Consider the following 16,443-nt stretch of genomic DNA (forward strand, 5'->3'; position numbering starts at 1 on the left):
GAAACCTCTGCGGGAACTTCCGGCCAAAGATTTAAAGGTCGCAGCTTTCGCAGAGGCCGGAAGTTGAGTGTGCCGAGCGGAACTGGTAGGGGCGGGTCCGGGGGACTCTGAGCACCTTCTCTAAACGGTGGCACAAACTTCTCCACGAACGTGGCTGTCTGGTGTGTGGGCAGGGAAGGAAAAGCCGCTCGCTGTCACTCCGTTATGAGACGTCAAGGATTCGTTTCCCAAGCACCAAATGAGGATCTAGTACCGCCCTGGAGGGCAGTCTGTTGTTAGCCCCAGAGGCTCAAGTCGCCGCCAAGGAAGTGCCAGTGCCAGCCTGGCCTTTTGTTTCCTGGAGCGAATTGTTTGGAAATAGGTTGAGAGCTGACCGTTTCTTTTTTCGTCGGTAGCTAAGGCTCGTGCCAGTTAGGACGCGGCAAGTGTACTTGAAGACAACCTACCAGTGATTTCGCAAAATCTGGTTTCCTGTGCTTTATCTGCCACGTAACTTACTTGCTCCCAATGATTTCTTTGCTCACCTGGTCTCCTGCCGGTCCGTTCACATTTACTCTTGGTTACCCTTAGCTCCTTTTAAAGGAGGTTGAGTGATGCCTTGTTTCAATAAACCACAGGGGAGCAAAGCCTTCAGAGCCTTGACCCCAGTAGCCCAACGCCCAACCCTCCCCCTAAAACTGCATTAGCAGATTGGGGCCCCAAATACTGAAGTTTATTGATACAATGCGTTTCATCATTCAAAAGACTTTTTTCACAGCCCACCAGAGGAATGGACATGAAAGCATAAATAAAACCAAGTTAGACCTGGGGGGTGCAAGGGCCGAACACCTGATTTGGGACCTACCTCCCTCTATCTGATTTGAGCAGGGTCTGCTCGAATGGTGTTTTCACTGTTGAGAGAGCTGACATACTGAAAAGGGTTGTAATTTATTCTTTTTAAAACAAGAAAGGTAAAATATGACCTTGACAGGTCAAGTCATCCTTAAGTCATTTAATCAAAACAATTGAAGTTAAGTATAAAATTCTTACAAAATGAGCTTGCGTTACCTTTATTCATTCCTTCGGTCTACATGCAAAGGCAAAGTGCAAAATGAGACGCCTCTCCAGATATACAAAGCGAGAATAGGTTTTACTACTTCAAAGCCCCAATGAATTACCTTAATTCTTGCTGTCAGTTTGAATGGGTATCCAATGCACATTATTTTACAATATAAATTGTTTTCCTTTACAGTAGTGGTTGAAACCCATTTTACTGCTGATACAAAACAGGGCTGATCAAGTTGTTTATAACGGGATGAGGAACAGTTATTTCCCAAGTCAAAACTTTGAATTATTTTTTAACTACAGAAATGGTGGGAGTCATTTGAACTCAACATGATAAATCTCTCAGCTGAATTCTCAAAACAAGTCATTTCAAGAATATACTTTATTATTCATAAAAGGTGCAAAAATGTAATAAATAATGATACAGAACAATGTAAAGAATCCAGCCAGAAATTATTTTCCCTCAGATGCATAAGCAATAATTTAAGTAATATAAATAAGTGTACCTTTTACTCCTATAGTGTTATACCAATGAGGAAACAGCAACTTGTCTAAGGATATGTTGGTGGATTCTTTATTAATTCAAAACATTTTTAAAAAGTCATAGTAATAATGCATGTGCATTGTACAATATTATCCATAGGTTTATACAATAAAGTCAAATGAAAACAGCTGTAATTTGATTTACTTTGAAAACTTCAAGAAATATACATAGTTTGAGACTTCTGAGTTTTCTTACATTATTGTCATGCTCAAATTCTATTACATGTTGAAAATTCTAGCATTGTCAAGAAGTCTATTGTACATAGATAAAATAATAAAATAGACTCAAGGAAGGGGGAACAAAACCCAAAACAACTTAAGTAGGAGGAAAAACAATCTGGATTATCTATTCAGTTTATAGGTACCTACAGTTATTCTGGCACTGCAAAATAACCAAGCATGGTATCTCTTAAGTTGTATTCATGCATTCAAAATTTCTTTATGGTTCACTAATAAATATTGGTGGAGACCAAAGTAAGGATATAGATTATTAAGTACAACGAACATGGTAGTAAAAAATTATACATGTTCAATATGATACATTTTACAGAACTAAACACATTGAAATTATTTTTCATATTTAACGAACATCCTAAAATCATATACAAGAAACACTGTGTTTATGACAAATAGGTCAAAGCAAGGGTTAAAAAATCAAGTCTCTACATTATCTCAATAGTCAATGTTTATTGTTCATCAGAGGTCAGTGTAGAAAAACACTCAGCAAAATGATTATCAGTTTAAATTGCCTGTTATGACAATTAGTTAAGACTAAAATCTTTACTACTAAAGACATGTAGAGGATTAAGGTAATTTTACTATTTGAAAGGAAAAAATTCACTTTCACCTCCATTAAATGAATATCCTAACACTGTTTTGGAATCTCCCCATTTTACTTGTCAGTTCATTGTATTTTCTTCACAGTACTTGTTAGCAATCATTTAATGGAACCTAACAGCAGTGCTGAGGGATCTGCTCATAATTTTTTTGAGCTCAGTGTAATGTCCAGCAAATGTATGTGCAATATAACCTCTCAAAAATCTATTACTTTACAGCAGAGAAACCTAACAAACTCTACCTCAACCAGATGATCAAAGTCAACATCACCAGTGATAAGTCATGATTATGATATGCACCTTTGATATTATGTGATATAAATGGCACTTTTCTTCGGGGGTCTTCCTTCCAAAAATTGATAACACATGTCTAATCCTGGAGAAAACTTCAAATCCTAGCTGAGGGACATTTTGAAAAATACTAGACCAGTACTCCTTAAATCTGTCAAAGTCATTAAAAGCAAGAAAAGTTGGAGAAACTGTCACAGATAAGCGTGTCACAGCCTAAGGACACATGATGACTAATTGGAATGTGGCATCTTGAATGGGATCCTAGAACAGAAAATGGTAAAAACTGAGAGAATCTGAGTGAAGTGTAGACCTAATGCATTGATACGGGCTCATTATGTGCCAAGTATCCCGCGGGTATGCTGTACATGGAACCTCTCTGCACTATCTTTGCAATATTTCTGTAAGCCTGAAACTACTCAAAAGTAAAATGTTAATGAAACATGTTATGAACACACAAATGACTTTTTTTCTATTTTCATGGTAAAATTATTTTTAAAATCTTACTACTCTAATATTAAAAAGAATGCTTTCAGTTCCATGTCAGTATCAATGTTTTCTAAAGGCCAGTCTTATAATTTAACTTTGGTTCTACCCCCACATGTTTATTTGGCAAATTACTTGATATTTATATGCTTCCTGTTCTTGGGAATGTTATTTTATTTCCAAAGGAAATAAAATGTTAAATATTTTCTCTTACTTAAACTTTGACTTAAACCTATAATACAATATTATACACATATCTAACTATATATATCTTCATGTGTATATGTGCGATTTTTTTTCTTGGTTGTAGATTGAGGGTGATGTTGGTGAACTGAAAACAGTGATTTTGAATCACAGTATTAAACAAAGCACTAACACTCATATATTCCTCCATCTGAAAATAAGCTCGGTTGTATTTTTTTGAAGAATAATTAAATCACATTTTTAAAGTATGGTTTTAAAAGATAAGAAAAGTGCATTAAAATGGCATGTAATACATTCTTGAAAAATGGAAATTATCATTCAGCTGGAGAGCTTTGTTAAAATAATGATTCATAATACTTTATTCTTTTTCTGTTTATTTCATTTCTTTCTATGGCCATCCTGTAAATTAAGTATATTCCTCATTGGGAGATGAGCAAACATGCTCAGAGTAAATGATTTGCCCGAAATCATATAAGACAGAAATGTAGCTTGAAATCAAATTTATACCAAAAGCCTCATATTTGGAAATAAAACTTAATCTGTTTGTGTTGCGAGGACACTATTAAGAGTGTTTCAGGGAAGATCTGAAGCAAGTTTTTGGTATCAGGTTTCTTTTTTGAAGACTTTATTTATTTTTTAGAGAGAGAGTAAGGGAGAGAGGAAGAGAGGGAGAGAAACATCGATTGTCTGCCTTTCACACACTCCCCAGCGAGGGACTGGGCTGTAACCCAGGCATGTGGCCTGTGCCCGGACTGGGAATCAAACTGGTGACCTTTCACTCTGTGGGACTGTGGGCAACCAACTGAGCCACACAGGTCAGGGCAGCATCGGTTTTATTGATAAATATTTGCAGTTGTAGCAAGGGTGGAATAGCTAAATCTTTTTTACAGATTTAAGACTATTTTTTCAGGAGAACAAACATTTTATATTGGTCAGAAGTTTATAAAGAACTGAAAAGAGCACGCAAATAACGTCCTTTGGAAAAGCAGACTTCGATAATTAACTGTTATAACTGTCAATATAAACACACAGGTCAGAAAATTTTCTGGAAATATCTTTACCACCTTTCACAATAAGTGCCAAGGCAGGCATTGCAGATTTTTCAAAATTCATATAGGCGTTTTAGATCTAAGAACTTTCGGTGGCCTTCAAAAGGATTACTCTATATTCTGATTATCTTATTGTATATTTTTTCCTTGATATGTCTGATATATTGTAATTTTTACAGACGTGATTTGTCACAATTAATTTATTTTTTAATGTAAATTAAAAATGCAGAGGAAGAATAGGTAATGTTTTTCAAAATTAAGACTTAGGTATTATTTTAAATCCGCTTAATGGGGTGAAAATGCATTTTTGCCCCTAATACATAAACATTATTTACCTATTTCTACAGTCCTTTTGCAAAGCTGAATTCTTAGGTAAAAATAGGATACACGTGTCATTCTGTAAGAACCTAGGCACCGTTAAAGGATACTTACTATTAAACACCCCATGCACCATGACCAAATAGCAGAGCTGGTCATCCTATGTACATATTTTAGGATTTAAAAAAAGACCCCATTATGGTCTTGATTTTTGCACTTAGTAACATTGACATCGAAACTGTGTCCTGCTGTCATTGTTCACATGCCAGCGCACCCGCTGTGCGTAGAGCTGCCCTGTAACACTGTCAGGGTTTCCATGTCACCTTCGGATAACACAGGACAGGTGTCCAGAGTAAAGGAGCAATGTCATCCATCACTGTTAGTGTGATCTACATACAAGATCTGTCTCTGAAGAAGTCTGGCTCTCCAGTGTATTGAAATATATTTATATATAATCTATATCCTCTACTTTTCTTTCCATTATAGATACATCTGAAGTTAGGCGCTATAGAAAGAGCATTAACGTCTTTCTGTGTGCGTTAGCAGATTCTAACAGTATACAGAGATATCACGGCAATCTAAAACACAGGTGTACCTTCTAAAGTGCTAATTTTTCCTCAGGGAGAAATTTACTCACGAGGAAAAATCTAATTCTACCAAAACAAATATTGTGCTCTTGGAATGGTAGCATAGACACCATTTGAGGGCATTTATTTTTGTTTATTATAGCTTTGTAATTAAAACAGAAGGGGATTATACTATACCTTAAAAATTTGTAGAGTTGCAAATATACAGACATACTCTTAGGTAGAAACTTTAAACATTTTGAAATTAAATGAGAAACCCTTCCCTCCCACCCCCCAAACTAGGAATTTAGCACAGAAATGCTCACATAGCATGGTTAGCAACATCTGATGTGTAAATCTACTCTAAAATCATTCTCAACACAACTTCCTAATCAGGTTTCAAGTGGATACACTAACTTCAAAATGAGCATTTTACAAATGCCCACGTTAGAGACCAGGACTCTTTATAAGGGCCCTTATCTTTTTAATATTTGGTAAAATATTAAAAGTATTGTCAAACAGACAATTCAGCTAATAGTCCAAAGTATCTTATAAAGATAACTTACGACTAGCAGGTCACCATCATATATAGTAACAAAAAGAATATAAAGTCTACATTTTAAAAGACTGATGCATGCAGTATATCATAGTATATTACATATTTTCTATTCATGTGCACCAATTTATTGTGCTTCAAACACAGCAACAAGGAGGATATTACGACATATATGTGTATACATCATAGTAGCGTAATAAACTCAATTCTAACCAAAAAATTAAATAATTCAGGAACAATAGAACTTCACAATATATGTGATAATTCTTTTAGGTTTTTCTTCACTCTTTAGGAAAAAAAATATGACTTTTTGTAAACATCTTCATAGTTGTCTTTTTCAACATATTACTGAAAACTATTATTGAAATAGTAAATACTCAATTGACACGGATAAAGTATGTCTTAACACATTAACACTTTCAGACAAAAACTAGCATTTGTTAAAAGAAATGATTTATAAATATTTTCTATCTTGTATTTTAAGTACATTTTCATAAATAATGTATTTAAAAGTGCTGAATATGGTAGGATATAGTCAGCAACGCCAGTGTAAACAGAACGTTTTTGTTTTCTACTCTGCAAACTTTTTTTTAAATCCCATTTTGTCAAACACTGCAACAGTTAAAATATTTGCATAGGGAATAGATAATAGCCCTTTTAAACATATCTCCTGAATTCTATATAAATTAGAAAATCAAATTTACTTAAAAAAAGAATGCTTAAAATGCTTTTAAGTTTATGGAAAAAGGAAACTTATGATGTTAACTTTTCAAGTAAAATAAATTTTAAAAAGAAAACCCAAACTTGTTTTTTTTATGTTTAATAAATTAAAAAATGAGAGGTAGTTAAAAATGACAAAGAAAACCTATTTTAATATCATCCTTAATATAAGGCCAGTATTCGCTATAAATATTTTTAAAACTTTCATTTTAGGTTACTCAATATTTAATAAGTTTAAGATTAAAAAAATAGCCTCCAGGGGATATTAGTATTCAAATTGTAACACCTAGATATGGATATGACACTGACTTTGTGTGGGGGGGCACGAGAGGATACTGTTTTCTTGAACGTCAAAAGTATATGCCAACGTCAGGCACGTATGTTGTCTTAAAGACTTAGTGATACTTTAAAAAATAACATGGCAGCTAGGAGATTTGAGCACTGCACTGCCTTTCAATTATGGATGAGAATTAATTGTTTGGTTTCAACATGTTTAAAATAAGTAATTCTTAAGATATTATGTGAAAACAGGGCCTGAAGTAGAGAATTTTCTTCTTCATAACCCTTATAAAACTGTTCTTGATTTAAGACGTAGCTTTCCATTGGATTTTACTTTCAAAGAAAATATGCCACAGGGACAGGTGCTTGTCATCAAATAATTTTTATGATGCTACATGTAGGTACTCTAAGTCCTTTCTTCATATTCCCAAACTAAGTTATCAAGCTTATTTTTTTTTTCTGGCCAAAGTACATACATAACACAACTGTTTTAGAACTGGAGAGCCAGTATTTAATAAATTAACTACAGTTTTGGACATATGATATATACATAGATTCATTTTCTTCTGTTACAATTAAAAACAATATCACTCTGATTTGTCATTGAGATAGAATATCTTCAAATTATTTTGTGCTTTTTTCTCTTTTCATGTTATTATTTTTTTACACAACAAACTCTTCTATGATGAAAATGCCACAGTTTTGGCAGTGAACCACCAGAGGAATCCCCCATTAGGATTTTCCAACAAACAGAGATAAATAGCTCTGTTTTCATGTACAGAAATACTGGCTTCAAAATTAGTGTACTGAACACAGTATAGAGCAGGTTGAATACCATTGCTACAATTTAAAAATTGGCTTTTTCTGTCTTAGATTATATGTAAAAATGCAAACCACAGCCAACTTTTTGGCATTAATTTCTGTAAGACCATATTGCACAAAAGTCCTTAAATACAGATATAAGTTATGCCATTGGATTAAATATCACAACAACTACGTGGCAAATGAAGCAGTTTTACTTTGCACATGCAGTCTCTGGGATACACTAAGGAGACTGTTCATAGGACTACAAATACAGTTTGCTTGCAAGTAGAATGAGTGTTCAAGAAAACAAACTTAATTTGGCAATTCATTGTTTTATGTGGTATTTTCTCCAAACTTAACCATGGATAGCCTTGATAAAAATGGAGACAAAGACCACATGGTGGTATTTTCACAGTAGCCTGAGGAATGCTAAACTGTAGTTCTCCAGGAACTCAGGTTCTGGTGTTATTTAACTACTTTCATTTCCCATCCCAGCCCTCCAAAGAGACATTTTAAAATGAAAATTAAGATTCAGAAGTAGAGCTGGCAGTACTTTCAAGAAATGACTTATAGATTTGAGAGTTCAAAAACCTTGGAAAAGAATCTCTGTGCATTAAGGTATATATCTGAAGTTGGGCATCTTCATACATGCGAGGATTGGGATCCAACAGATTTCTATTGATCACCTCTCTAACTCGAGAATCGAGACTGACCTAAAAAGAAATAAGAGCAGATATAGTAAATAACATTCTTTCAAAAGATCTCAAATAACAACGGGTTCAGAGAAATTCCAAAGAGTCAATCCAACTACCTAAATCTTGAGGTTATCTTTTTAAACGCTATATAACTTTGCATACTTTTCTCCTTCAAAAGTTGAGTTAAACAAAAAACTAAAAATTGTTTTGACAATTTCTGTTCATTGTTGAGGTACCAGAGAATTCCCTAGCAAGAATACAAATTTATCTCATACTATTATGTGACTTCTGGGGTGACTCTCTTTATGGAGCCAGGCAAACATTCTGCAGAGAGTAGCTCTCTGGAAAAAAAATTAACATGTGTATCAAATGCTGATGGTGTCATATGCCAGCGAGCCCTACTTTGTCTAAAGTAGGAAACAAAAAATGTGGAAGTTCCTAATAGAGCAGAGCCACAGCAGTCCATCCTTAAGTCTTAGGTCTACACACCAACACACAAGAAACTGTGTAGTCTTTATATCAGAATACACCCAAAGATCGCTGCACTAAAGATTAAGCAGAATAACTGTTTCAAGTGGAATCTTTGAAAGGAGTGATGGAAGTAAGAATTCAGAGTAGCCAATAATTAATATAATGCTATTTGAAAAGTATATAGATATTCTGCAAGTGATTCAGTTGTCTTTTCTCCTCTAATCCTGTTGGAACTGGTAGGGCATATTGATAAGGGGAGTGGAGAAAAATAAATAGCAATAAGGACACGGCTGGGGAATAGAAATTAGCTCTGCATGAAATGGCTTGTTAGCAAAACCGTGCAAGAGGCAAGCCATCAATGAGACCTGATTGGTTTCCTCAGTCCTCACTGTTGAACAAGGACTAGGGCAACTGATCCATAGTTAACTGTCTCATCACATACTCAAGTCTGTGAAACTTTCCATATTTATGCGTGAATGTTTAATTATAATTACCATGCAAAAGCGTTTTTTCATTCTGGCTTCTTACCTACCCGCTGTTTCAATTAAGCCTGGAGTCTAAAACAGTCCCAGTGACGGACCACCCATATTTCACCTGGTGTCCCCAGATTTCTGAGCCCTATGGTCCATGTGGAGTTGGGTTGACTGATACACCCTGGGGAATGGCTGCTAAGGGAGAATTTGTCAAGAAATAGTGATCTGGACTAAATTTCTGTGGTTTAGCCAGACCAACTTATAAAGAGCAAAACACTAAACATCGCTTGGCTGAACTATATATTCTTTGTCAGGAATTGCAAAATAATATTTATGTTCTGGAATTAGATCTAGGTTTTGTTTTCTGTAATATTGCCATATGAAAGTATCAAGTACAAAGTAATTAAGTACAGAATTTTTTCTCAGATTTTTATTTAAAAATATTATTTGTGTTTCTACTCAACAGGAAAGTGTTGACATGGAAGTTTAAACTGTTTGATCTTGCTCTCTAAAGTGGTGTTATAATAAGGTGAAGTCTCACCAAATGCCCTCCACTGTTTATATAAATGATACTTTATGTTCAAACTTGAGAAATTTTTATTTCAATGAGAAAGAAATGTTAGATTAGTGATAAAGAAAAAGGTCTATTATTTTTGAAATAATAGCATAATTAAATATAGTATAACAGTTTTTCAGTAGCTGGAATCATATTAGTTATCTTAAGACAGAGAAATAAAATAACTTGATTTGTTAAATATCTTGAGTCCTCATTATAGAATTTTGGTTTGTTTTTTTCAAATTAAAAACAGTAGTAAAACATCATAGAGAAAGTAGTACTGTTCAAAGTTTAGTAACCTATAACAAAAACACATTAGCTATTTTGATTAAAAAATAAAATATTTAAGAGGATCAAAGATGGTGGCAGAGTGGATGGAAGCTACACTTACCTCCTCTCTGCCAAGCTGGAATTACAACTAAAATATAGAGCAATCAACCTGAATAACCAGCTAGAGTAGCTGATGGGAAGTCTTAAAACCAAGCATTTACAGAAGAAGCCACATCAAGACTGGTAGGAAGTGCAGAGGCACATAAAGGGCTGTCCACATTACAACCTAGGGAAATGCAATAGCCCCACCCTCAGGACTTTCTGTCACCCCAGTCTGAAGAGCTTGCACTCTGCTGAGGAGTAAGCTGCCTGGGTCAGGGTATAAAAGTCTGGCAGACTCAGGGGGTGTCAGTGACTAAATGGCGTGGCTTTTGGGTAAGAGCCATTCCTCTCATTTTCCCATGAACTTGACTGGCACTTCCCACTCATGGGAGATCCACTAGCCACACTCTCCAGGCTTTGGAAGCTCCACCCCCCTGAGTCTTGATGGCTCTGTTCTGCCGAAGTTTGAGCTGAATCTGAGACAGACTGAGTTAGTTGTCTGGCTCTGAGACCCCACCTTCCCCCAAGCCTAACCAGCACCTCCCCCTCACAAGAGATCCATTAGCTCATCCTCCCAACTCCTGGCAGCCCTGTCCTACTAAAATCAGGCTCCTAGAAGAATCTGGGACAGACTGAGTTTTGTGGCTCTAGGATGTAGGCCATTTTCCCCTAGCACACATGACAGGTGCAGAGTCCTCCTTTCACATGGCCTGGGGCATTACCTGAGTGGCCTCAGACCCAGCATTGGCACCGAATTTGAATCTATATCAATCTAGTGAACACCACTTGCTTCTCCCGGGTGACTCACTGAGAATATCCTCATGCAACTCAAGTACTGCCAGAGGCTCTTTTGGTGACTGAAGCCAGCAGGTGGAGGCAGATCTTGGGGTGTTTTAGAACTTTAGCTGACCTGCCCCAAGGTCTGGTGCTGGTGAAAGCCAGCCTTTGTGTGTAGCTTGGTCCTTCCCACACAAACCCAGGCCTAGCAGAGGTAGCCACAAACTGTGGATCACTTTGTGGCTCCCAACAGGTTGACCAGGGCCAGTCACAAGTAGTGTCTGACATTGGCTTGCACCAGAGTCCCTTCTAAGAGGTCCCAGAAACAACAATTCAGTAGCAAGATTCAGACAACATCAGAGCAGGATTCAACTAGTCCCACAAGCAGTGCATCCAAAGAAGATCTTCACAGGCGGTAGACACTGCTGAGGTGAATTCTGCTTTGTGTAGTCAGCACCTGCCCAGTGGCTCGTACACTGTGCTTGGGGTTGATACTCACAGTCAGCCAGCCTGAAAATTGATTCCACAGACGAATGGGCCAGTAGTAATCAATAACCAATTACAACAGGAGGGTCCGCATAACTCACATAAGAGACATTCCTGGAGCACTGAGCTCAGGTGATCAAGGAGAGTGTGTTGCTGGGTCCCCTAGGACACCTACTCCATAAGGCCACCCTGCCAAGAATGGAAGTCATAGCAGATCTACCAAATACATAAAAAACAAACACAAAAAGGTGTCCAAAATGGGGAGACAAAGAAACATGCCCCAGATGAAAGAACAGGAGAAATCTCCCAAAATAGAGGTAAATGAAATGGAGACAAGCAATTTACCAGATATAGGGTTAAAAAAAATGGTTATAAAGATGCTCAGGGAACTTAGTGAGAACTACAACAGCATGAAGAAGACATAGAAACTGTAAAAAAAAAAAAAGGGGGTCAGAAATAAAGTATACAATATCTGAAATAAAGAATGCACTAGAAAAAAAACAAACAGGTTGGATGAAGAAAACATAAAAAGAACAAGTCAGAAATAAATAACACAATATTTAAAATAAAGAATACACTAAAAGGAATAAACAGTAGGTTGGATGAAAGAGAAGATCGAATGAGAGCAGCAAAAAGAAAAAAGAATTTCAGAAAATAAGAATTTTCGTTTAAGGGACCTTTAGGACACATGAAGTATAATAATATTCAATCATAGGGACACAAGAAGGAGAAGAGAGAGAGCAATGGATTCAGAATCTATTTAACAAAAAAAATGACTGAAACTTCCTTGACATGGTGAAGGAAAAAGACACACAATTTTAGGAAGTGCAGAAATTCCCAGCAAAGATAAAGCCAAAGAGGCCCACACCAAGACACATCATAATTAAAATGGCAAAGTTTTAACACAAAGAGAGAATCTTAAAAGTAGCAAGAGAAAGACAGTTACCTACAAGGGAGCTCCCAAGACTGTCAGCTGATTTTGTAACAGAAGCCTTTCAAACCAGAAGGGATGGGAATGATATATGCTTGCTTTTCACCACTTTTTCACCCAAAGTGGTGAAAAGCAAGGACCTACAATCAAGACTACTTTCCCCAGCAAGGATATTTAAAATTCAAGGAGAAATAAAGATCTTCCCAGACAAGAAAAAGCTAAAGGAGTTTGTTACCACCAACCCAATATTACCAGATATGTTAAAGGGTGTTCTTTAAGAAGAAGAAAGAGGAGACAAGGAGGAAGAAGAAGTGGAGGAGGAGGAAGAGGAAAAGAGAACCAGAACAAAGTTAAATAGTTAAAAGAATTACAGGGCAAATCCAGATCTATCAATAATCACTTTAAACGTAAATGGCTTAAATGCTCCAATTAAAAGACACAGGTAGCTGATTGGATAAGAAAACAAGACTCATACATATGCTGTCTACTAGAGACCCACCTCACAATGAAAGATATACACATCTTGAAAATAAACAGGGAAAAGGTAATTCAATCAAATGGAAATAAGAAATAGCTGGGGTAGCAATACTAACATCTGACAAACTAGACTTTAAAGCAAAGGCTATAGTAAGAGACAAAAAAGGACACTACATAATGATAAAGGGAGTGATCAAACAAGAGGATATAATTCTTGTAAACATTTGTACATCCAACACAGAAGCACCTAAATATGTAAAGCCAATCTTGGTGGACATAGAGGGAGAGAACCACGTGTCTCTTATTTTTACTTAAAAACAGAACGAAATTTATGGCCAAACCAATAATACAGTCAAAGCAGGGGATTTTAACATCCCAAAGACATCAGTAGATAGATCTTCCAGACAGAAAATCAATAAGGAAATAGCAACCTTAAAAGACACACTACATCAGATGGATTTAATTGATATCTTCAGAGCATTTCACCTCAAAGCAGCAGAATATACATTATTTTCAAGGGCACATGGAACATTTTCTAAGATAAAACACATGTTAGGACACAAAACAAGTCTCAGTAAATTTAAGAAGACTGAAATCATATCCAGCATCTTTTCTCACCATAGTGGTATAAAACTAGAAATCAATTACAAGAGAAAAACTGAAAAACACAAAAAGACACGGAGGCTAAATGACATGTTACTAAACAATGGATGGGTAAAAAAATGAGATCAAGAAGAAATCAAAAGACACCTTGAAACAAATGAAAATGAGAATACAACAATCCAAAAATCTATTGGGCACAGCAAAAGCAGCCCTAAGAGGAAAATTCATAGCATTGCAGGCTTACCTCAAGAAACAAGAAAAAATCTCAAATAAACAATCTAACTTTACACTTAAAGGAACTAGAAAAAGAACAACAAACAAAACCCAACATGAGTAGAAGAAATAATAAAGATCAGAGCACAAATAAATAAAATGAGATCGAAAAAAAAAAGTGCAAAAGATCAATGAAACCAAGAGCTGGTTCTCTGGAAAGACAAACAAGATTGGCAAACCTTTTATGAGATTCATCAAGAAAAAAAGAGAGAGGATCCCAAATAAATAAAAGCAGACATCGAAGAGGAGAAGTAACAACTGACACCAAAAATGTATACAGAATTGCAAGAAAATATTATAAACAACTACATGCCAGAAAACTGGACAATCTAGGTGAAAGGGATATATTCCTAGAAACATACAATCTTCCAAAACTGAGTCAGGAAGCATCGGAAAATTTCAACAGAGAGATTACAACTAATGACACTGAAGCAGTAATCAAAAAGTTCCCGGTAAACAAACGTCCTGGGCCTGACGGCATCACAGGTAAATTGTATCCAACATTCAAAGAAGAACTAACACTTCTTCTCCTCAAACTGTTCCCCAAAATTCATATGGAGGGTAAAAGGGGGATAAACAGTGATGGAAGGAGACTTGACTTGGGGTAGTGAACACACAGTACAATATACAGATGATGAATTTTAGAACTGTACGCCCGAGACCTATATAATTTTATTAACCAATGTCATTCCAATAAATTCAATTTTTAAAAAAAGCTAAAAGTAGAAACTCACTGAGACTGGGACAATGTCTTCCACCAAATCAGTGTGCCCCTGCCCCACACATACCGCAGTATGTATAAAAGGTATTCAATAAATACACATGATGACGAAAAACAAATAAAAGAAAACATTTACCTTAGTATCTGGTTGTTTGTTTGAATAGCTTGTCGGTCAGTCAAAAGAAGTGTAGAGAGGCCAAATAACAAGGATAAACCCCATGGTTCTAACAATCTATAGTTTCATCTTGTGGCATCTTTGTGCTTCAGATTGTAGCATATCTATAATACAAGTTAACGGGGGTGGATCCCAGCATGGGCCCTGAGCCATGGTCACCCTAGGGTTCAGGCACGACTGGATGGCTCATTAGGCCATTGTATGTGGGGTCCAGGGCTGCAGGGATGAGGAGTTTCCTGAAAGAACGCATCCTAAGGGAACAGAATGTTGAGTAGCACAGACAAGAGCTGCCCTTGGACAATGGGAATGTTCCCCTTAGTCTTCACAGACTCACATTGAAATGGCAGAAGGGAGGGGCACAGCACAGCAATAACAGAGTTTAACAAAGAGCTACTGCGGGATAGGGCACACGCAGAACCGATAGGTTTGGCAGCATTTAACCGGCAGTTTTAGCGGTGCTGGAAACGTGGGCAGTGTTGGGAGGTGGCAACTGAAGCTTTAAGAAAGCATCAGTGACTTTGTGACAGGCCTCAGTGAACTCTCAGTGAACTTGGAAGCATTCATTCCCACAGGGAGTAGGAGACAGGAGAAGAAAAGCAAGAGGCTGCAAACATAAAAATACTCACTGGCAACTCCACAAACCAGTTAGGAGGAAAATGTAATGAGAGCTGGAGGTCTCCTGTGAGTGTGGAGGTGAAGCAGGGAGAATGAAGACAAATCTTGCTAGTGTGGCTTGGGGGAACCTGGGTCAACCTGAGTTGTGCACCAGGCTTAATCTTACCAGGTTTCCCACCCCGTGGAGGAGAACAGTAGGGCAGATGATGGCGGCCGAAAGGGAGCATGCCAAGTTTTGGCGCTCTCCTTCTGCCCCAGCCATCAAGATGCTAGAACGAAAACCTTGACTCTAATTTTTGGCAGAATTACACTAACCGTGATGAATTTCACTGAGAATTTTTCCTCATAGAAACCCTTCATTAAGTCAATTATGCAAATTCCTAGAACAACTTTTTGCATATCATGATTAAGATTCTCCCTCCATTTTTTGCATGTTATTTTCAATTGTACTGAAGTTATTTTATTTATAATTCTTTTCTACAAAATACTGACAGATTTTTTCCCCTTTTTTCTTTATAAGTCCGTAACAGATCTTACCAATCCTAGCTTCTGCCACTGGAGATGTTCTTTTTAACTAAATTTGTTTTTTATGTTCAATTTTATAGATCTAAAGAATATCTGGTTGTCTGATCAGTTTTAATACATTTTTACCACGTGCACTTTTAGTCATATTATTTTGTGTTGACTACTTCTACTGAAAACAATCATAAGTTGCATCAGACTGATGGTTGGTATTTATTTCTTGGTCAGATAAAAGTGCAGTAGCCATATCCTTGGTACGCTCGAAATGAGGGGAAAGCATATCTTGCTGGTCTCACGCAGAGTTCAGGCGTGCAGCTATGGTTTCTATGTCTCGTTCTGCCTCAGGTTTTAAGGTGGGGTTCATAGAAATCTGTAGTAGTGTCATGAAGAAAGTACTAGATGAGAGAATAACTGATCAGCATACTGTGGTTAGAAAAGCACCGCATTTGAAATCAGGAGACTTTGGGCTTATGTTCTCTCTCTGCAAGAACACAGTTCTAACCTCCAGGAACAACCCGTTTTACTTCCTGGGGAGTGAGTACTTTTGTTGTAAAATGGTGCCATCTAGTGGCTACTAATCCTAGTGGCTAAAGGATTATTTTG

At 36.7% G+C, this 16,443-nt stretch overlaps 1 protein-coding gene across 1 annotated transcript in view; it reads right to left on the reverse strand.

The window, feature by feature from the left end:
- Positions 1–5,668: 5,668 nt before the first annotated feature.
- Positions 5,669–16,443, reverse strand: part of RGS17 (regulator of G protein signaling 17) — an 87,851-nt gene continuing 77,076 nt past the window's right edge. Inside the window, exon 5 of the mRNA XM_053914336.2 lies at positions 5,669–8,406. Coding sequence (XP_053770311.1) covers positions 8,218–8,406 — 189 coding nt within the window. The 3' untranslated portion in view covers positions 5,669–8,217. The remainder of the gene's footprint in view (positions 8,407–16,443) is intronic.

The sequence above is a fragment of the Desmodus rotundus genome, chromosome 11, assembly GCF_022682495.2.
Source record: "Desmodus rotundus isolate HL8 chromosome 11, HLdesRot8A.1, whole genome shotgun sequence".
Taxonomy (NCBI): domain Eukaryota; kingdom Metazoa; phylum Chordata; class Mammalia; order Chiroptera; family Phyllostomidae; genus Desmodus; species Desmodus rotundus.